Source organism: Puntigrus tetrazona, chromosome 7, assembly GCF_018831695.1.
Source record: "Puntigrus tetrazona isolate hp1 chromosome 7, ASM1883169v1, whole genome shotgun sequence".
NCBI lineage: Eukaryota > Metazoa > Chordata > Actinopteri > Cypriniformes > Cyprinidae > Puntigrus > Puntigrus tetrazona.
In genome coordinates this window covers 24002561-24025518 of record NC_056705.1, presented here as the reverse complement: position 1 = coordinate 24025518, position 22958 = coordinate 24002561, and the positions used below count along the sequence as shown (strand labels likewise).

The 22958-nt window shown below is 37.2% G+C and overlaps 1 protein-coding gene across 2 annotated transcripts in view; it reads left to right on the top strand.

Annotated features, from left to right (window-relative positions):
• Window positions 1-22958, top strand: part of malrd1 (MAM and LDL receptor class A domain containing 1) — a 28227-nt gene extending 5269 nt beyond the window's left edge. For both annotated transcript variants that reach the window (XM_043244315.1, XM_043244316.1), the window contains 26 exons: window positions 842-947; window positions 1226-1593; window positions 1690-2117; window positions 3547-3634; window positions 3798-3977; window positions 4320-4479; window positions 4618-4774; window positions 4993-5103; window positions 5963-6176; window positions 6561-6808; window positions 8892-9177; window positions 9810-10055; window positions 10956-11113; window positions 11642-11819; window positions 12987-13115; window positions 13673-13825; window positions 14916-15073; window positions 15931-16132; window positions 16217-16495; window positions 16588-16713; window positions 18414-18480; window positions 19686-19795; window positions 19891-19975; window positions 20058-20118; window positions 20736-20819; window positions 21220-22958. In XM_043244315.1, the coding sequence (XP_043100250.1) occupies window positions 842-947; window positions 1226-1593; window positions 1690-2117; window positions 3547-3634; window positions 3798-3977; window positions 4320-4479; window positions 4618-4774; window positions 4993-5103; window positions 5963-6176; window positions 6561-6808; window positions 8892-9177; window positions 9810-10055; window positions 10956-11113; window positions 11642-11819; window positions 12987-13115; window positions 13673-13825; window positions 14916-15073; window positions 15931-16132; window positions 16217-16495; window positions 16588-16713; window positions 18414-18480; window positions 19686-19795; window positions 19891-19975; window positions 20058-20118; window positions 20736-20819; window positions 21220-21294 (4457 nt within the window). In that variant the 3' untranslated portion in view covers window positions 21295-22958. The remainder of the gene's footprint in view (window positions 1-841; window positions 948-1225; window positions 1594-1689; window positions 2118-3546; window positions 3635-3797; window positions 3978-4319; window positions 4480-4617; window positions 4775-4992; window positions 5104-5962; window positions 6177-6560; window positions 6809-8891; window positions 9178-9809; window positions 10056-10955; window positions 11114-11641; window positions 11820-12986; window positions 13116-13672; window positions 13826-14915; window positions 15074-15930; window positions 16133-16216; window positions 16496-16587; window positions 16714-18413; window positions 18481-19685; window positions 19796-19890; window positions 19976-20057; window positions 20119-20735; window positions 20820-21219) is intronic.

Sequence of the window (22958 nt, the reverse complement as noted above, 5' to 3'; positions counted from 1 at the left end):
ATCATCACATTTAATTTTCTCTCACTCCCAAAAGATAATAAAACTGCAGTTCTGACCTATAAACCACATCCATGTGCACATTTACTAACATGTTCTGTTTGTTTCTCCATGAAGAACCTTTACTTACTTTGCAGTGGCACTGAAATCTAGTGTAGCGAGGCAGGTCATGTTAGTCAAGCCCACGTCAGCTGACTCTCAAATGACCCCCATCTACCTATAGGAATACGACACCTATCTAAGCGTCCATATATACGATCATCAGTATTATCAGTAGTTTTTGCATTGCTCAATCCTCCCCAACTCCTCCTCCTCTGTCAGTCAGGATCCAGCCTTCTGGTTCTCCTTGAATCAGACTGTTTCAAACGTGTACAAAACTTATGAATTTTAACAATATCTGCAATACATTCTTTGCTTCCATTCTGTCTCCCTTGGGGGTTGTTGGCCAAGCTGCATAGATGCGCAGGCAGACCGTGAACAAAACCATACCACCAGAACAAAACCATACTGCCAATCCAAACTGTATGCTAATTGTCAATCATCTCTGATGGTAGTGGTCCTGACAGAAACATTTTAAAAATACCATTTAACTTGATGTTTATCCACAAATCACCTGGGAGTACAAATTGTGGGAGTATTAGGCTAGTTCATTTTAATTTCAGTGCTTTGCAAAAAGAAAAATAGTGCTGCTTTTCATATTGTGCTCCTATAGATAATTATGCTTGGCCTCTGGGATTTTGTAAATTAAATGGGAATGACTGAAATGGCTGTAAATGCCATTTCCATTTTCAGGTTTTTGTTAATACGCTTTTTATGTTTCACTATAATTTTCTCCCCCTTTAAGGCCACTTTATGTTTATTTTCAAGAGGAGCAGCAGGTTGTCCCAGCAGGCTTTGCTGCACAGTCCTACTTTCCAGCAAACAAGTTCAAATTGCGTCATGACCTTCTGGTAAGGCTCTGGCATTATCTCGTTCTAAGCTAGGAAAATAAATGAATGAAAAATGAAAGGGATAGTTCACCCAAAAATGAAATTCTTTCATTAATTACTCAAATTAAGATATTTTTGATGGAATCCAACTTTGAACTTTGCGTGAACTTTGCTTTGAATTAAAATATAATATCTAGAAAAATATATGCAGAAACACAAATAAAATAATATTCTTCACTGCAGTATATTTTTTTAACATTTATTGTTTAGATTTTGATACTTGTTTGTTTTGCTTACAGGCACTATAATTCTGGCCATTCTGTAGGTGCAGCTGAAATGCACCTGGTGATAGAGGGCTCAGACAGCAGCACTATACTCTGGCAAACACTTTACAACCAAGGTAACCAGTGGCACCATGTAATTGTCCAGATTGGCAGGCAGACCAGGCCTTTTCACATCTCAGTTGCAAAACTGAGCTTGGCTGTGTATGAAGGAGTCTCCGCTCTAGATGATATTATGTTCCATAACTGCTCATTGCCTGAAGCTGTGGACATGTGCCCAACTCCTAATCACCTTCACTGTAGCCGGAGCAAAGCATGTGTGGACTATTACCAGATCTGTGACCTGATCGATGACTGTGGAGATGGAACAGATGAGGAAAACTGCTGTCAGTATTGGTGGAGTTTTAAAGGGTCATTGAAGCAGTTGATGTTGTTTGACGTTTGCAGTCACGTTTACAGTGATTTTTTTCTTCTCCTATCAGCGCCGGAGCTTATGTGTGACTTTGAGGAAGGCCTGTGTAGCTGGACTCAGGAACATGAAGAAGACATGTTTGATTGGACCCGTATCCAAGGACCCACTCCCACTTTCAACACAGGCCCATGGAAGGACCACACACGAGCCAGTGCGGATGGCCACTTCCTCTATATCGAATCTTCAGACCCGCAGAAGTTCAAAGACACAGCCGTTCTTATCAGTCGGCCTTTTCTCCAAACTCCTCGCCGGGGTCCTGAATCCAACTGTGCTTTTAGGTTCCACTATCACATGTTCGGCCAGCATGTGCTTCGTTTGGCGGTGTACATGCGCACGCGTAATAGTGGCCGGGGCAACTTGTTGTGGGTTCGCTATGGTGACCAAGGCAACTTCTGGCACAGGAAGACACTGCGGATCAACAGCGCACGTCACTTTCAGGTGAGTTATTGATCAGAATTATGAGGACTGGAGTTTACGAGTCTAATGGTGCCCTTGTGTGTTGAATCATTTGATTAACCGCTGCTCCAGCTTTAAATTTGATTCTCATTGCTCACACATGCACTCTGTTGATAATGCATGCACTGAAGTCTGAGAAGTCATAGTAACTGTCTCAGCAGACCCCACAAAGCACGCTGCAGTTTAGGACAGTATTAGCATTAATTCAAATTCTTTTTAAAGCTTAAGAAAATATAAATCATATAAATCATAATCTTTATTATGTACTTCGGATATTCCAGATGTGTAGTACAAAGGTCTGCTTGTTCATTTTTAGATGAGAGGAAAAATATATATTTCAATGCGTTTAGCATTCCCTTTTGCGAATTAAACAATATGCAATAAGATTTGTGCATTCAGCACAAACTGTGCTACAATAATTTGTGAGCAAGATGGATGTACATGTTTTCATTTTTTAGAATACGTTTTTAATACGTGGTTAGCAAGTTGTGGGAAGAGTAGCTGAAGTAAGGCCATAAAATCCATACTGAATAGTTCTGGATAAGGTTTAAGACAGAACTGATAGATTAATGTTCAGTATGTTAAAAATAAAAAATAAAAATCTTAATAAGAGTGTTAATAATAAACACGATCTAAACATTCTTGTGCCACTCATCATGTTACGGTGTACACTCGTATTTCTTACATACAGGCTATAGTTTAGCATTATGTACAACATCATCCCACTGTAAGAAAAATGAGTTGTCCATCAAGTTTCAGTTCATTTTAGTGAGCGATTCATTTAAACACACGTTCAATTTGTTTGTGGTTTGTTTGGAGTAAGTTACTTAATATTAACTTGTTTATATAACTGCCCTTATAAAATACCATGGTTACTAATTTAATTTTATATTGTGATTAATACACATGGTAATGAATACGCCAAAATAACATGGTTAATCCACTTTTACTACAATTAAACCATGGTTAATTTACGTAAGGGTGTTGAGTAAGAGGCACAGAGCATATTTACAGATTCATAACGGACAACGTCTAGATGTTCATTAACATTATACTGTTTCAAAGCTATTTCCATTTTTTCTTCAAGGTGAAGAACACTGAGTGACACTGAATCACATTCAGTCTCTTGTAGGTGATATGCGCATGAGTGCAAGCTCATCAAGTTGCTGGCTATAGTTCACTTAACAGCCACCGATGTCCCTAATAACAAGGGTTTATCAATTTTACATTTCTATTACAGATCCAGTGGTCCTTATTATGAAGTGTTTTTTTTTTGCTCTTAATTTAAAGGCTTTAGTAAGTAAATGTTGTCCATTTATTTTTTTTACAATGTTAGCCAATTGTTTGCCACCCGATAAATTTGCAGAATACAAAATAAAGAGAGGCTCTTATTCTTTTTCTTTTTCTACAGATTTTAGTGGAGGGGACTGTTGGTGATGACTTCAGAGGAGATATTGCAATAGATGATCTGTCTTTCATTGGCTGTCAGCCATATTATGGTGAAGTAAAAGTGATATGGAATTAGTTTCCTATGAACAAAAATCCTTAAAATTACATTCTTATTAGAACTGGTATGAATAAGGTTGTTTTTGCTCATCTTTAAAACACATTAATATTACTGGGTTTTAATGTATTTTTGTGGGTATATATTTGTATATGTAGGTGAATTGCCCTCAAAAGAGCCCAGCACCTTTGCCCCCATGCCCAACTTGTCAGCCGAACCCCCTCATAGCTGCCCTCCTGACCAGTTTGCGTGCTCAACTACAAGAGAGTGTGTGAGCCTCGGTCAAGTGTGTAACTTCAAACAAGACTGCTCTGATAGCTCCGATGAAGAGCACTGCGGTATGCCTCTATATGTTTATCTGTCTATCTTCTATACTGTTAAAGAAGTTATTAGCAAGAATTGATTAAACTGATCAGAGTTGACAGCAAAGACATTTATAGTTTTGCAAAATGGTTTTATGCAAAAACAAAACATAGCGGCAAATCAGCATATTGCAATGATTTCTGAATTATTAAGTGGAATGATGCTGAGAATTCAGATTTGCTAAATAACGCTACTGTATGGTTGTTTCTTTGGTCGTAAATCGCGTGCAGCATTGGTGAGCTGAATATCTTACTGACCCCAAACTATCCATCCTTCACCCGTCCTTCTTCCGACGTTACTGTTTTGTCTGTTCTCAGTGAAGGAGTATTGTGATTTTGAAGATGATGCTCTGTGCGGATGGTATTTAAGTGTCCCGGCTACTCCTGTTCCTCCTCATTCCTTTCGCTGGCAGACAGGACAAGGAGAGAGTATTCATCAAGGAGAACAGAACCACAGACCCGCTAACGACCACACACTGTGAGCAAAAAACGGCATCGTTTGCTGGAATGTGTTGAAGCTTTCGTTTAGAAATGCGTGGTCATGTTTGCTTAAATGAAGGTGTGTGATTTCTGCTTTATTTTGTGTACTCATCTGTGCAATGTGTACATTTTGCAGTGGCTCTTCAGAGGGATGGTATATATTTGCGGACAGCTCCAATGGAGGATATGGTCATACCACTGATCTCTTGACTGCTCCCATTAAAATAACAGGACCCCAGTGTACACTTGTGTTTTGGTATCACATGTGCGGCTTTACTGTTGGAACGCTGCAGGTGCAGTTATCTTGAAATTATGAATATAATTGTTACTCATTTGCTGCACTGGTAACCCATGCCTAGAAAACATCAAAACGTATTATTAATGTGACAGAATAAATTTCACGCTTCATTTTGTCTTTCATTGTTTTCAAATTCTAAAATGTTTGTTATGAAGGATTTTTCCAGAGAACCATTTGCAGTTTGTCAAAACAATCTCAAAATTGTATGTGCAGGTCTTCATCAAATCAGGCTCTGTCACACATGAAGTTTGGTCCCAAAATGGTAACCAAGGCAACAGCTGGAGGCGGGGTGAGGTCTTCATTGGAATCCGTCATGACATCCAGGTCAGTGTTTCTGTTATATGGGTGAGGACTAATAAATAAATGAAAACAGAGGTTTTTAAAAGTCCAGCTTTAATCTGAGTAAAAGTGACAATAAATGCATTTATAATGTAGCTAAAGCTGTCTATTTTAAATATATTATGTATTTTCTGTAGAATAGAAAAAGTTTCTGTCTTTGGAAACATGCAGAAATTCTTATTGCTGTATTTTTTATATATGATCAAATAAGTTCAGCCTTGGTAAGCAAAGAGACATCCTTCAAAAAATTAAAAAATAAATAAATAAAATGAAATATTTATGAAATATTAAAAAAATGGTTTATGAAAATTATTTACATTTTATGAATGCGATCGGAGAACTGTGTTTAGTATTCCTGAAATGTGTGGTAAAATGTTAAGTGTCAAGCTGATGTTTGGACCGTTCATGCTTGATCAGAAATATCATGACCTTTTCTCCATCTGGCCCTTGCATCATTAATATTTATCAACACTTCTTATATATAAACACTCTAACAAATCTAGTTCTTCATTGTGCTGGAAACTTCCTGACTGCCCTTTTGCCGTGTACTGTCACGGGCCTTAGTTCTCTTTAACTTATGTAGCAGCATTCAAACACTTCCAGTTCGCAATCTCAACATATTTTTTTGCTTTGTATTGTTTCCTTTTAGGAGAATCAACCGATTTTGAGTGACGTCTTTTCACATTAGTCCATTTACCTGACATGTAGACATCGTAGAGTAAATACGTGCTTATAGTTTTGTGCATTTGACTACGCCGCTGTGTAAAGAGTATTGTGAAGCAGATGATGTAGAATACCGCAGGTTGAAAGGAATTCATATTTTGGTTTATGACTGTATTAATAGGTGGGTCTTCGAGCCAAGCGAGGCATCAGCTACATGGGTGATGTTGTTGTTGATGACGTGGCATTTGTGGACTGTGCCCCTTCAATAACGTCTGATCTTCCTTGTCGTAACAATGAGTTCATCTGTGCCAACGGTCACTGTATCTCCGAGGACAACTTGTGTGACTTTATTGATCACTGCGGAGATGGCTCTGATGAGAATCATTACATATGCAGTAAGAAACAAATCCATCATCCTCTTCCCTGTCACTTGTAACGCAGATGTTTTTTTAACTGTATTTCCGTGGTCAGAATTTGTGTATGGAATAACTTTACACCTCATATACTACATTGAATGAATGCAACCGTATTAAATGTTTTTTCCATGTTCATTCGTGTTTGTTTTAAAGAAATAATTCACCTAAAAATTTAAATACTGTCATGATTCGCTACCCTCATGTTTTAGGTGCTTATTAATCATGTGAAACAACAAAAAAGTCAGTGGGCTCTAATGTTGGTTTGAATACAGGTTTAAAACAGCCTGAGGGTGAAAGAGTGATAACAGAATTTTCATATTTCGGCTTCCCTTTAACAGTATTCATGTTTTGTTTTTTTGCCAGGGGGATTCAGTGGTCGCTGCAATTTCGAATTTGACCTTTGCACCTGGAGACAGAGTCGAGATGATGATTTTGATTGGTTGATCAAACCAGGAAATATGCACACACACGGGACTGGACCGTCTACTGATCACACCCTCCGCAACCCACTGGGCCACTACCTGTATCTAGACGGTTCCTTCCCACAGAGAACTGGACACACTGCCCGAATTGTAGGACCTCTTTTCAGCCACTGCAGCAGAGATTGCAAGGTAAGTGCTCACTGACATTTTATGTGTTTAACTCACTGAAGTTCAGGTTGAATTTGTACTTGCATTGTATTCAGTCCAATACAATGGAAACAATTAACAAAAAGCAAAAAACAAAAACAGTATACAGGAATGACTTTTTCATCGACTTGACCAGTGGTAGATGCCTCTTGTTTTTCCTTCATATGTTCATGCTTCCTTTTTTTTCAAAGAAAGATGATATTTTTTAATAAGATCAGCATCTTTGACATCTGTGGTGCAGATGCCACCAACAACGTCTGAAAACCATTTGAAGAAGTTTACAGTTGGCAGTTCCCATTTTCAAACAGGATTTTTGAAGCTTTATGGAAGTATAATTTAACTGGCTGACTAAATTCAATCCTTTCTTAGAAATAATAAAGTACTTATAGTAGTATAATTACAGTCAAAGTTGTCATGTTTTTCTAAAACAATAAGCACTTTTATCTGTAAAGATGATAATGTTAAATTTGATCTTCGGTTCACGTATTGAAACACAAACTTGAAATCTGGGGATTTTTTTTTTCCTGGTTGGGTCTTTCACAGTTTCATAGAAATACCACATAAAACTCAAAATAGGATCCAGCAGCATTTCTGTAACTTCCCTGCTGTGAATTTCAAAAATCCCCCAGCACTGCATGTAACCCCTCAACATGTTACAATGTAGCTGCCAGTCCAAAAAAGAGCTTTAGCGCTTTTAGTCTTCTCATAACTCCCTACAGCAAGCTGGCGTCATGGCGCTGGGTAATAACGAAAAATTATGAATAATATTTGTGTTTTTTGCAAAAGCTTTATACACTAATCTTTCCAATTAGATCATTAGCGCAACTAGGATATTTAATTCCCATTCATTGCTGGATCCATAGCTTTTGTTGAATAGAATAGGAGGAAGTGAATGTCAAGATTTGTCTCTGTTGCTGTGAAGCACGCAACTCAGTCACTGAGCCAGCCGGCAGCAGTCAATCATCCTGTCACACACACACACACACACACACACACACACACACACACACACACACACACACACACACACAATGTCTGTGGTAGAAAGAGGAGCACCTTTCAAAGCTCTCATCAGTTTGTGTGTGAAGGCAATCATGTTTTCTGGATCTCCTCTGACTTGACAGACTGTGTTCATCCTTTTAGAGGTGTATGCGAGTGCGAGATAATTAGCCCATGGAGACTCGTTTCCCCATTGTCCTCCCGTTCAGCTTGCATCAATCAATCACCAGAAGCAGCTGAAGAGGAGGAGTTTTTGTGTATACTTGTCAGCCTTGGTTAGACGTTTTTAATATTGTAAATTACAATTAGGAACATTGTTGCTTTTGTTGGTGTTGTTTTTATATTTTGTGTTATGTGCTTAGTAAAAGTAGCAAATTTGTGTGTGACAGAACCAATTGTGTGATCCTGAAAGGTCAAACTATTCCACTAACCCCCCAGTCAGTCAATCACTGACAGGAGTCCTTCACACATACATACAGGAACAGAAGAAGAATATCAGCCACCATAACAAGCAAAATCAGTCAATAAAAGAGAAGCCTTTACACTTTTATGGTGAACTGTCTTTACAGATTTGCTGGCTTAGCTGAAAAGTATTATTTAGTCTGGAGTTTATCTAGAATTAGCCTGAATATTTTTTGGATTGGAATGTAGTATTACACTGACAAGTGATCTAAATGATCGAAACCAGCAGAAACACATATTTATCTGTATGAGGAAGTCATTGACTCATAACCTTAACTCGTTTGTTCAAAACATATGAATCAGTTTTTTTGTTGTTGAGTGAGTTACCTCAGTTTGTACAAAACACTGGTTAATTGAATACTTGGAGACTTTTAAAGTTTATCCTGATTTGAAGCCATTTATGTTGGCTAAGCAGAAATAGGCAAACCTTAACTCAATATTAACTGGTGAATAAATAATATTAATATTATTAATAACTAATAATTGTACTGTTGTTCAATACATCAGCAGCTCTGATAACTGTGGCATATTTGTGTATAACAGCACTCTTGCGACCAGTATATAATTGACTGAAGTATTGTTTTATTTTTGTCTGATTTCCAAGCTGGTCTTTTACGTTCATATGTCTGAGGAGGGCATTGGCACTCTGAATGTGTACATGTCTACAAGCTCCACCCGCTCACCCTTACTCAGCCTTACTGGAAATCAAGGCAACTACTGGAGCAGACAAGAACTGCCTCTCTCATCTACTGACAACTTCCGCATTATGTTTGAAGGCAAGGTGGGCAGTAATACCAGAGTTCACATCTGCCTGGATGACATCACTTTCTCATCAGGCTGTATCCTTAGCAACATATTGGAGAAAGACTCCACCGCTCGGTTACTTCCAGGTACAACTGCACTAATTATGGCATATATACTTGCAGAAGTATCAGTGTAAAGGTAAACGTACAACACTGCTCCCCAAATGCATAATCAATCTACTGACAATGAACATCCCTTTTATAGTTTTTTTTTTTTTTTTTCCTTAATTATTTTCAAATAGCATGTTAAAAGAAAAAAGATGTGTAGAGAAACTGTAGAAAAGTATCTTGTTATTACTTGAAACAGAACATGAGTATGCATTATACGAATTGGAGTAATGCTTTAATACTTCATGCTAATTGTGACAAATAATGTAATAAAATGCTGTTAGAATAAAAATAAACTAAAATGTAAGAACGGTGTTCAACAACTTCAGGTCAGTAAGTTTTATTTAGGAAATAATCAGCAAAGATGATGTTTAATATGAATAATCAGGAAACGAAAATGTATTTTTATTATTGAGTTATTTCACAAAATTCAAACCTTTACAAAAAAAGTAATTTATTTGAAATACGAGACCATTAATAACATTAAACATCTAATAACAAAAAAAGAGAAGCATTCAGTACTGTAAACAATAGCATATTGTGATGACCAGAATAAATTAAACATAATCGGATTTTATACATTATGATATTTATTTATGTGTATTTGACAGGATCTTGTCCTCTGGGTTCTCTACGGTGTAACAACGGCAACTGCTACAAACGAGAGCAGAAATGTGACTTCACTGATGACTGTGGAGATGAAACGGATGAATTGGACTGTGGGACGTCCTGCTCATTTGAACATGGGCACTGTGGTTGGAAAAGCAGCATAGCAGATACTTTTAGCTGGGCTCATGGAGTCGGCTCCATTCATATGATTAGACCACCTCATGATCACACACTTAAAAATGAAAGCGGTAAGACTTCAATATATATGACTGTTTATTTACAACATAAAATGCATGAATCTCACATGGAGGCCTTACCAAACAGCCACTGTAGGACCTTTACACCTTCATAAGAAACAAATTGTAAAGTGTCTACAGCAACTAAAACATACTACATAACTGTATTCACTTAACTAGTGACTTAACTTAAATTGTTGACACATGTTTTTAGATGACTTTGCAGTGCCGAGTTATGTGTGAATCTTTTTTTAATGATACAGTCCGTCTGGTGGGATTAAAATTAAAATGTACATTTCTCTTTTAGGATGTGAAACCTTGCCAGCTTAGACATGGTTGTATGATTTCAAGCACCTGTCTCTTCAGTGTAGCTTCCTTTATCGATTTAGTGCTCTGCTTCACTTTATCTCAGCAAGATATCTTTTTTAATAAAGCGTGTGTGAGATATATTTTGTACAACCGTCCATAAGCAAAGTTTTATAGCATCAGCAGAACTGTACAAGTCTCAAAATCCCATGAAAGATACAATAAGTGGAAAAGCCATTCTTGATGACTGTTAGATGTCCTAGCGGAGATCTGTACATCACCATTTGGCAATCTTATATTTCTATTATTTCTCACTCCGATAGCATACACAATCACAGTTTAGCTTCATTTCTTCTTGGGGCAATTTTTTAGAATAACTAAACTTTCTTTTATGACAGACTAGGATTAGTGCATCAAAATATTACATTAAAAAAATACATTAAAGTTGCCTTTGTCTTCTTAGTTGTCAGGAAGGTTACCCAGCCAAAATTGCAAATGTGTGTGGCATTAAATATTGACTAATGCTTTCAAGATGTAGTTATGAGCACCTGATGACATGAAAACTCTTACATGGATATTAATAATTGTCAGTCTCTTTCGACACAGGCCACTTTGTATATCTGGCAGCCACTCCTGTGGGATTGAAGGGTGATAAAGCTCACATGAGAAGTTCTTTGTGGATGGAGTCTAGTGCCATATGTAAACTCACCTTCTGGTACTATATTTCCGAAAAAGCCACAGGAATCATCCGACTCTTCATTAAGGTACATGACTAGATCTTATTAAGTAAGGGAAAGTATGAAGGTCTTTATGGCTCTCTTGACGTAAGATGAAACTAGTGTTATGCAAGTTATGTCAAATTTCTGAAACATGTTTTTGCATGACTTTGCAGTGCTGTGTTATGTGTGAATCTTAGCTGAGATAAACCATTTAGCACTTCAAATTTGTGTTATGAAACATACCTCAAGAGGGATTATGTGCAATAAACAATTTCCATAGGAAGCTTTTCATGTGGGAATGGGGGAGGAGCATTGGGAGGTGATGAATGTATGAAACTACTGAACTATTAAAAATGAATAAACAATTTTTTTATGTTTTTTACTTTCCATAAAACGGAAATGTGATTGTCTTGTATGACTACTGTGACACATCGAAATGAAACGGCAAAAAATGTAGGGTGGGCCTTAATTATGTCCAATGGGACAATGGGATTGTTTTCTGTTTGCTGTGGTGAGTTTTCATTAAAGATTGTGTGGGCTCATAAGAACCTTTTATGCATATGTGATGGATAGACAGAAAATGAACTGAGGGAGGTGTGGACAGAGCGGCAGATGCAAAAGGAATGGAGAAGAGCTGAGGTATCTCTGAAGAGCCTGAGGAACTTTATTCTCATATTTGAAGCAGTTCGAACACAAGATGTGAGTGGTGGAGCGGCTCTGGACGACTTGCAGTTCATTGACTGTGCACCACGTAAGTGCTCTTTTTTCATTCAAGGTAATTGATTTCCATTCTTGTTAATATTTGATATCTGACTAGCTCAGCTGAAGCAAGCACGCATGCAAATTTAAGCTAAAGACGTGTTCTACAGACAACAAGTGAAACCAGCAGGAGAGTTTGTCTAGTCTGAGCAGAGATGCTCAGAGGGATGCAACAATGCCTCCAGTCTTCATCTCCACATTTATTTCCCATGAGTCTTTTTTGCTTAATGTTCATGCATAAGCTTGACCAGCTCAGGGCTCTGAGGGTTGTGCTCAGCAGTGCCTGATGGAAAGCAGTACCACCATTTAATTGGATGAGAATTGATTTGCTAATTCTGACAAGCCATCAGGGAACAACATGAAAGTCAGAATAAGTTCCTCTTTTAGTTCGCAGGCTTGACATGGAAAATGTCAGATTTAATTTGCATACTGGCACTTCTATATCACAGTAATTACACTTGAGCTTCTGGATCGTTTAGTGGGACTGTGTATGTAACATAAAGATATCAAACACAATATGTAAGCAAAGCATACTTCAATGTGTGAGTATTTTAACAAATAAAATGGTTATTATTTTAAATGGCCATTCGTGTTTTTATATATTTGAATTGTATGAACATTATGCTTTTTGCATTTCTTTTGGTTTGAATTGTACAGCAAGTTTCACCAGAATCATAAATAATTAAACTAAATTACAGTTACTCACAGCTGTGTGTAATATAATAGACTATATAACTTGGATCAGTGGTACAGTGTAAATAAATTACCTCTATCAAACCATGAAGAGGAGCAGAGAAATGTAATCCATTTTTTACAACCTATTTCTTTGTGGGGATATGTGCTTTGGAAAGAATTTCTCTTCCTAGATAAAGACTTTTTACCCCGTGGCATAATAACTCAAAGTTTCGGAGAATTAAATAGGACATAGTTCACCATGAATGATCTTACTTTGCTGTAATGTTACGTTCAATGAATTTGATGATGGATGCTATATTATTGCTATTTTCAGCAATGATGTTGAATATAGTCATACTTCACATCATTTGGATTTTATATCTTTTCATTGTTAGATGGTGATTTGTGTTATTACACGGACCATGTCTTTTTTAAATTTTGCTGTTTCAGATCAGTGAGACTGAAAACTGTTCTTGTATTTCAGGAGCTGTACATCCTGGATCATGCCCCGCTGTAACAGATTTTCTGTGTAATAATGGAGATTGTATTGAGTATCATTTGGAGTGTGATGGTAAAGCTGACTGTTCTGATGAGTCTGATGAGATTGACTGCTGTAAGTACATCTGCACTAACCTTGACATTTTTGACTATTAATGCAATATATATACAATGTAAATACACAATAGGTATTAAAGGAGTAGTTAACTTCTAAAACAAACATGTTTAGATATTGTACTCACTCCCTTGTCATCTAAAATGTCTTTCTTCATTTGTGAAGAAGTTTTTTTGAAGGAAAACATTTCTCTTCATACGATGAACCTCTATGGTGCCCCAAGTTCAAACTTCCAAAATGCAGTTCAAATGCAGCTCTGAACGATCCCAGCCGAGGAAGAAGCCGAGGCCATTCATACAATACAATTCTTCCTTGGCTGGGATTGTTGAAGCTGCTTTTAAACTGCATTTCAGAAGATCAAACTAGGGGCACCATAGAAGGCCATTATATGGAGAGAAACCCAAAAATGATTTCCTCCAGAAATATAGTTCCTATATAGTTATATAGTTACGACTGAAGAAAGAAAGACGTGAACATCCTTGGTGACAATGTTTTAGAAGTGAACTACTCCTTTAATCTGTGGATCTAATATCTCAACTGTTCATGTGGTCTGTTAGTGCATGTTCCAGGAGCTTGTAATTTTGATATGCCCAGCGGCCTCTGGCAAGAGACCTGTCAGCTGTCTCAGGATCTTTACGATGACTTTGATTGGGATATAGGCTATGGCAGAATGCGTAATGGGACAGGACCATCAGCTGACCACAGCCCCGGTTAGTAAAACCTAAAACCTTCGCAATGACGTTCAATCACGTTGCTAATACAAAATGACAATTAAACACACATATATATCACAAAAGAGTAGCATGTTAAAATACATTTTTATATTTTGCTCCTAGTAATTATAAAAAGTACATTACTAAAGACCAAATATTTTCATTATGTGTCATAATGAGTGTGTCTTTCTGACAGGCTGACATTTGACAGCACCTGTGGTTCACACGGCATTGCCTCGGCAGTGAATCTTCTTGCCTCCCTTAAACAGTTAAACAGACAGCTTGATAATACCTGATTCTGAATCCAAACGAACCACATGTGTATATGAACCCAAACCTAGTTGATATAAATTTCTGTGGACAAAATAGCAATTTTTGTGCAAGATTCCCATGAATATGAGATGCGGTTTCTCTAAAATTACAGCCAGTCATCTGAATCATCTAATGAATTGTTGCATGATTTAAAAACCAAAGGGTTGAAGGTCAGAAAAATCCATCACAGAAAGCCATTTTCCAGCTACTTCATCAATGGGTATAATTAAGATCTGGACTTCTGCCCCTCATACACTAATGTTCGTTTCTGCTGAAAGTTCAGTGTCTCTCAGTAAAAGCGTTAAGTGTACATTATTTTAATTGTGAAAATGAGTCTGCCCTCTAGAAGGTGATCGATTTACTGAACCTACTATTGATTTTTCATGCCAGACAAAGAGTCAAGGAAATGTCTGCACATTGCGTCTTTTGAGTATAGCCATGGAGGAATTATGAATTATTTTATCACAATACTATCATAATACTATAATAATATAATTTCAAAAAATGTTTATAATATTTGTAGGAGTGTAGTACTGTAAAAATACTGAACTTTATTGTTAATGCATCTTATAGACTTTGTTGTAGATTTTGTTTTATGCTTGTGAACATTTACATTTTTTAAAGTCCTTGGTAATAGTTAATGGCAAATGTAAAAACTTTACATGCTAATGTGTTTTTTTTTTTTAAATCATGTACAAATTTTAAGTTTTAGCAGGCTTCTTTGCTAAAGTTAATATTTAATGCAGTTTAGGTGACATTTGGTTTACTCTTTCAGATGGAGGAGGAGGGTATCTGTACGTGAACTCCAGTTCTCAGAGAGAAGGAGATATCGCCAGATTCAAAAGCCAGCTGGAGTTTCCTGCGAGTGTCGGTATATGTCATCTGCGCTTTTGGTTTTACATGTATGGCTCACATCAGATGGGTGCACTGAAGGTGAGATAAAACTTTAATGCAAATAAATTTTGAAATATACATCAATAATCTTGTTTATGCAAGCTTTTACCATACCACTCAAAAGTGTATAGTCTACATTTTTTGTCTTTGAAAAAGTGTAACATTTTGAAACAAAAATTCAGTTTAAACATTTGTTTTGTTTATTATATGGATTTTGTACTTAAGAAATGTTTTTGTTTTAGAGATACAACTATTATAAGTACAATTATAAGTAATTACACAACTAGATTGTCAAAGAGAACAACATTTATTTGAAACAGACATTTTGGTCACATTTTATTTTAAGGTCCAATTCTTTATAGAAACCCTGACTTTTGCTTGAATAATTGCAAGTAGTTGTTAAGTTTAAGTATTGGATAGGATTAGGGACGCAGAATGTGTGCTTTATAAGTTAGTACTAATAAACAGCTAATATAGCAGGCATGCAAACAAACAACTAGTTAATAGTGAGAAGTGGCCCCTATACTAACATGTGTTACTGACATTTTTTATACCATTCTAAAAACAATTGGATCTGTAGTGTATTTTTACCTCTTCCCTTTGAAGCTTCCCTTTGCATTATGTGGCAGTATTTTACTCCCAAAGCTGAGCATTTTGGAGCTTGATAAATAGCAGTCATGAAATATATGTCCCCCCTCTGATTTCATTCCATGAAAAGAATCGCATATATTACGATTAATAAAATAAGTAATGAAAAATACGCTTTAAAGTTGTTTGAGCCAGCTGTGCCGGAGGTCAATGAAATTCCTTGCATTGCCTTTATTTTCTATTAAAAACACTGAGCTTTAAAGCACCTCTTGAAGTTGGCGTAATAAATTCTGGGCACTATGTTGCAGGTGTATACCATGGGCCACAGTGGAACACCCCTGTTGATGTGGGCAACCTGCGGAAACCATGGAGACAGCTGGCAATATGCTAATGTGATATTATCAAATGCATCGCCCTTCAGAGTGATTGTCCAGGCAGAAGTGGGAGCAGACCAGTGGACCGACGTTGCTGTGGATGACATCTCTTTCACTAGGCAATGTCTTCTCGGAGGTACAGAACCACTGAGCGCTTTTGATTCTTGTCTCTTCTTGAATAGCAAATTGGTTTACTTTTTTTGTTTCTATATATGTTCAGGTCCAGTGACCCCCAGCCCACAAACATGCCACAGGGAGCACTTCCAGTGTTTGTATCTGTTTGAGTGTATACCACTGAGTTGGCACTGTGATGGTGAGGTGGACTGTCTGGACAGCTCGGATGAGGAGATGTGTGCGAGTGTGGCTCCTGGCACTCTGCCTCCTCAAACGGGGTGTGAGACGGGAGAATACCGCTGCACGAACAACAGCTGTATTCCAGCTCTACTGCGCTGTGATACGGTTTTAGACTGCCCAGATGGAGAAGACGAATATGGATGCCGTAAGACCCTGGCACAAATCTGTTTCATATACATCATAGTACATCACGGCTATAAAACAAACGAATGAAATTCTCTGCCTGTGTGTCTGTAGCTGTTAAGATATGTGATGATGGAGAGCTAGTGTGTGAGGCGACGGCAGACTGTGTAGGGTATCACAGTCGATGTGATGGTATTGTTGACTGCCCACCTTTTAACCCTGATGAGTCCAGCTGCTATGGTAAATGAAACAAATTAATTAATCTCATTTACCCTTTTAAAGGTGCCATAGAATGCATTGACACAGTGTTTTCAATTGTTCTCTGATATCGACTTAGAAGGTATGTGGCTTAAGTAAGGGCAAAAAAATCTCCAGAAATGGTTTTACTTGTCCATTTGTCTTCATAATGAAATTATCTGTTTAAGAAGGGTCATGAATAATAATGTTGAGCTCTGCTCTGGTTGGCTGTTTCATAGTGCAGCTAGTTTTAATATCTCATACCATTTTTCAATACTTTCCCTCACAACTATATCCTTGGGTGATTATACTGTATATAAAATGTGGACATCAGGAGCTTCTATTAACATGCACAGTCGCAGTCCAGTTTCCGTTTGACTTTCACTTTCGAGATTTGTGATTGTAAGCGGCAGTGCTTTCCCCACATTTTACGAGATCAGATACTTGTCAGTGGTAGTCAGGATCTTTAAATCGTTCACCATCTTCCTCAGTTATCTCTCCACTTGTCAAGTAAAATCTTATTTACTGTAATGTAACAGGCTAGCAAGCTAACCATGTCCTTTCCATGCCTTTCCGAATGCAGACAACAACCTATCCCTGCACTTCACATCCCCTGCAAAGCCTAGAACATAACACTTATTTAGATCTGCCATTTTCGCTATTGTACTGCTTGTTTCTTCAAGGATGTGTCGTACGAGTCTTTAAAAGCCGTCCTGTGTGGTGACTGGCTGCAGTATAGGTCACAAACCCTTTTTTGTTCACGAGATTTACACAAAAAGGGGGAAACATTGGTGTATGTCATTTCCATGTCCAGAACTGTTATTATTTAACTATTCCAAGGTAAATACAGTTTTACATTCTAAGGCACCTTTAAAGGGGTTATACCATTCATGTATTTTTTTACATAAGTAACCCTTTAACTTGAATCTTCCTTCCTTGTATTACTTATAATTAATGCACTTTATGGTTGGAGAATAAATAGACAATCAGTGGTAAGTATGCTACCATTCAAAAGTATGAGGTGACCATTACAGTAAGAAAAGTGAAGTATTATCATTTAAAATAACTCTGTCCCACTTTATTTTATTTTGGTGGCCTTAACTACTATGCATTTACTTTTAAATTGATCATTTGGTGCAATGCACTTATTGTGTACATACATGTTTTTACATTGTACATAAAAAAATACAAAAAAATAGCTATATGTAATTACATCTGTAAATAATTTATGTAATTATATTTATAATGACTCTGTTGATCCATCCTGTATCCCTTAACCCACCCTTAAACCTATCTAAAGAAAGACTTCATTCCCTAAAATGAAAGGTTAAATTTCTAGCTTAAAATTTATGAACAACATAAAAGCCCATCCAAGTAAAGTGAATTTTTAGGAGTTGCATAATATATTACTTCTCATTAAGTGGGCACTTCCTTCAGGCAATCTTCAGATTAAAGGAGCTGTGGCCCAGGAGCACTGTATGGGTCAAGGACACGTCATTAATGGGGACTTTCTGTAACTCTCTTGTTAAGGTTCGCCCCTAACTGAGCTGCATCCTGCACCCTTTAGCCGCCAGCCCATAACTTTAACCACCATTAAAGTACCACTTGATCTGCGTTCATTAATGGTGTAAAATTAGATCCTTATCACATTTTATCATTCAGTTATTATGATGATGATTTCATGTGGATGTTTTATTTTTTAGAGTGTCCAATTGGGTATTGTCTCAATGGAGGGAGGTGTTCAGTAAAGGAAAACGGACCAGTGTGCATGTGAGTTTCCCAAGCACAATAGTACACACACACACACACACACACACATTGCCATTTGTAGTTGATAGGGACTCTCCATAGGTGTAATGGTTTTTATACTGTACAAACAGTATGGGATATTGCCCTACACATAAACCTAAAAAAAAAAACACAATTTAAATTTTGAGTTATGGGGACATTGGCAGTGTCCTCATAAACCACCTTCAAATTGTAATACCTCTGTCATACCCATGTCATTATACAAATTTGTGTAATTACATAAACTATCACACACACACACAGTGGATCTCAAAAAGGTTAATAATCAAATACCAACTCTTTTTAAAAGGAGTAGAGCATTTGAACAGAAGCTATGCATTTAAAGCAGTTAGTTGAAGATACATGGTAGATGTTTGTTACAGAGGACAAATAGATTATGATTTTTGTTGGTGTTAGAAAAGTGTATGCTAAAATTCTGACCTAAAACCTCTTTTCACATTTACCTGGGGGAAAAAATCCCCACTTTCACCTGTCGGTCATGGTCAGGCAGGTGACAAGACCCTGTTGGAGATCTTTGCATTGAATTATTCATGCTACCCTACAGTGCCAGCCGAGTATCACATTGAAACGTGTGTGAGTTATACAAAGAATATCAGCACCCCGACTCTCAGCTTAAACGCACTTTTCAGCGAACTGCCAAAGCAGGCTTTCTGTAATTACTGTTCCGCTTGTGCCAAGAAACACAATCTTTCTCCATTTGAATTAACCCCCCAAAGCCTCAAATGTTTTTTCTCTCCCTGTCTTTCTCTTTGAAATGGTGTATGTCATCGCTTATAAATTTTGAGAATTACTTAAGTCTCCTGTTCGCAGACACTGTTGTATCTGTGTGCGCACAAGGTTGATATCAGAATAGCTTAAGGACATTATTTATGTGAAAAGATCTTCCCCACAGGCAAGAAAAGGAAAAGAAAACACAAGGAGAAAGTTAGAGAAAAGAAGGGACAAAGACAGAATACGTGTCTTTTTCTCATTACAGGAGCCAAGGGAAGGCTGTTGCTGATATTAAGCTCATGTGGATGTCTCCAGGCAAATACTCATGCACTTATTTATTTATTTCTCTTTTGGAAAGTTGAAGATCCAGCATTCCCTTGTGTATTCTCTCTGCCGTTCAAAGTCAGTGTGTGTGTGTTTCTGCAATAATGACGTCTTCCTCTGTCTTTCTCTAGTTGTCCATCACAGTGGACTGGTAATCGTTGCCATATCAAAGAAAAACCTTTTTTCACAACCGCGTCCACAACAGCAGTGATACCAGATAGTAAACTAGGTAAATGGATCGGTGAGTATATGCGCATGCAGTTATTTGAATACAAATGTATTATTCTGCATGCAAAGATGGGCAATTTTATGCATGTTTGATCGTGAACTCTGCAGCTTTCAGTGTTGGATTAAGTGTGGCATTGATCCTGGTGGTCATCGCTACTGGAGTCACTCTGTTCTTGTTATTTCAAAGGAGAAAGTAAGTCCCTTCACATTCAAATGAACTGGGAAAGCGTCTATAAAATACATGGGTAATGACTGCATTGTTCTTGACCGCACAGAGACTCCAGTCTTATTGAAAATGAAGAGTTGGATTGCTCAGCCTTTGACGTGACGAAAAAGGTCAGTGGCATACCTCAATTTATAAAAGCCACTATGCAGTCGTGTGTTTGTTTTTTAATAGAGACCTTAATTTTCCCTCCAATGTTGCCCCTCTCTAATACATTCCCCAGACTCTCTTTTTTTCGTCCTACTTCATTTCTCTTTTTTTCCACTTTCTGCCTTTTTTTCCACTTTGGAGCGAACAGTGTTATTTAGTAATTTGAACCGCTCTGCAGGTGTGAGAGAGAGCTCCGTCACACTGCTGATAGGAAATATTGACCCACAAGCTTAAGTTTGTGTTGGTGTAACTATGTGTACATTTAGTGCTCAGTGATAAACTGGCTGTATTTTGCATGCGGCACGCAGTAATTTTCACTCTCCTGTGCAGCGAGGGATAGTTTTTAGTTAAGTCTGGCATATTTTAATGGCTAACTGAGATTTATGCATTCATGTCAGTGAGCTGAATTGAAAATGTAGTGCAGTAGGAATCCTAGTGTTTTGATATTTTTATAATTGTGTTAAACTAATGTAATTTGACTGTGAGTTTTGGAAAGTTGATATTTTAAAGCATTGCTATTATGCATGTTCCTATAGCTGTCGTTTCATTAAAAAAGATTGCTGTGTAATTCTGGTTTCAGCTGCCCTCTCTTGATGTTAGACCCAGATGGCCTGTGCATCATCGACTAAACATCAGCGTTTACCCGTGGAGAGAGGATACAAAGGTATGAATGTCTGGTTGTCATGATTAACAAAATAACTATTCGGTTCCGCCACAAAAAACATTTTTAATTTTAAAAGACGGTGATGCACAATACAATCTGTGGACTGTTTTATTGCTCTGCACTCTGGCTGCAGAAATAGCTTTGACATACACTTATTTGACCAGAAGAGACCAGAAGACCTAAGTAATTAGTCAATCTTCTGCTTAAGCAATAAATGAAAATAAGCTGCTAGAGAAAATACGGACAAATCATAATGGAAGAAAGGTCCATCATAACGATGAGATGCAATTGGTGGCCGCTCGAGTGTTCCAGAATTGCTCTGTACTAATGGACTATAAGAAGACTGGCGGTTTTCATTTGTTCATCCGGGCCCTTCTTTGCTTGTGTGTGTGTTGTTCAGGTCTCCAGCTCTAAGGAAAGCAAACTCTCTTTCTCCAATCCACTCTACAAGTTCTCAAACAGTTCTGAAGCTTGAAGAAAACACAGACACGCAAACACTGGCTGTCACATCCCTATAGATTTAGAGCGCTTTCCACTTCATTTGAGCCTCCCAGACTGCATAGCTGTACTTGCTGATGGTTTAGAGGGCTTTTTTTAACACAAACTGGTGGGAGGAAAAAGTGTGACCACAAACAAGATCCAATTAAGCAAAATGAAGCAGTTAAACTATCAGTCATAAAGTTTCTTATAATAATCTGTGACACATTCCATATGTTGTGGGACTGAAAGTAAACTTCTATCTTATTTGAAACACTTTATATCAGTGCCTGTTTTAACATGAGGGGCTGTGCCGATGCATTTATATGTTAAACAGCTCAATTAATAGTATCTGATTGCTTGTGGATGCTCATGTTCAGTGTTAACATTAATTCCTATCATTTAGAAGGCTTTTTTAACAATATATTTTTGTTTCATTGAAAAGACCAAACAGTGTCTCTCAGAAAATAACTGAGAATCATAGCTTTATTAAAATTTGATTAAATTAAATATTTAAGATGACCACAATGTAACATTGATTTGGGAAGGTTTGTCAAATCTAATATGTACTCTGGGTGCCATTTCAGAGGTTGTTTTGTTTTCATAGCCTGCTCTCCTTCCAGATCTCTGTGGTTTCAAGAATATTGTATTTTCATTACTTTAAATGTGCGTTCAATCACCACTTGGTCTCTTTTTGAATTCAAGCAGACCGCATTTTGACAGATGATAAAATTGAAAACTGTAATGATACCGAAACATGCACAAAAACAAGTGAAGTAGTTAACTTGCAGTGCCAGTGTTTAAGGGGAAATTAATTTTTCCTTGGTACCAGAACACTGAAACAAAAGCTGTAAGTTCACAACGACACAGTGAAATGTGAAATGTTTCAATATTACAAACTCTCCGCAGTCATGCATTCTTTGTCCTTTTGTTTCTGGTTCTCTTTTGTCAGAAGTCAAAACAAATGCTTTGTCTAAGCGCAAAAATGAACTACAAAGCATGAAATGAAACATGATGATTTGATAAGAGCATTCGCATATAGATGAATTATCTAGGAAATGTGTCTTTGCTCAGACTGTAACATACGCTTGTCAAAGATGGAATTATGTATTCATTAAAAACATACAAATTGGATTTGTGATTACATTACGTGCTGCAAAGTACATGAGCATCAATGAGCCCAACATATTGTGTTTTTTTCTGGATAGGTCTCAATAAACACACAAAGACTTTTACACATTATTTTTTACTGTCAGGCGATATAGACAAAATGTTATAGTGCTCTGATTCTGTTTATAACAGATTATGTGCTTTTTTTAGATACTCCTGTTGATTTATTTGTCTTGTTTTGTTTTTTGTTCATAATGAAACATTTAGTTTTTTAATCAGGGACCTCCGTGCTGCTATGTATGTAGACAGCTGTGATATTTCTATCTACTGCGTGTGAGACAGGAAATTAAATTTCCTTGAAGACAGTGAAAATGTTTTGCCAGATTTAAGTGTTACTGCTGAGGTGTAAAAACTAATAGAAAGAGACAGTATAATATTCATCATGCATACATTTACATGCTCACATTTGTAGAGAGGAGTTTCATTATTGTGCTTAAATATGCAGTCAGTTCATCTGAATCTCAGCGAAATAAAACATACGCATATACTCCA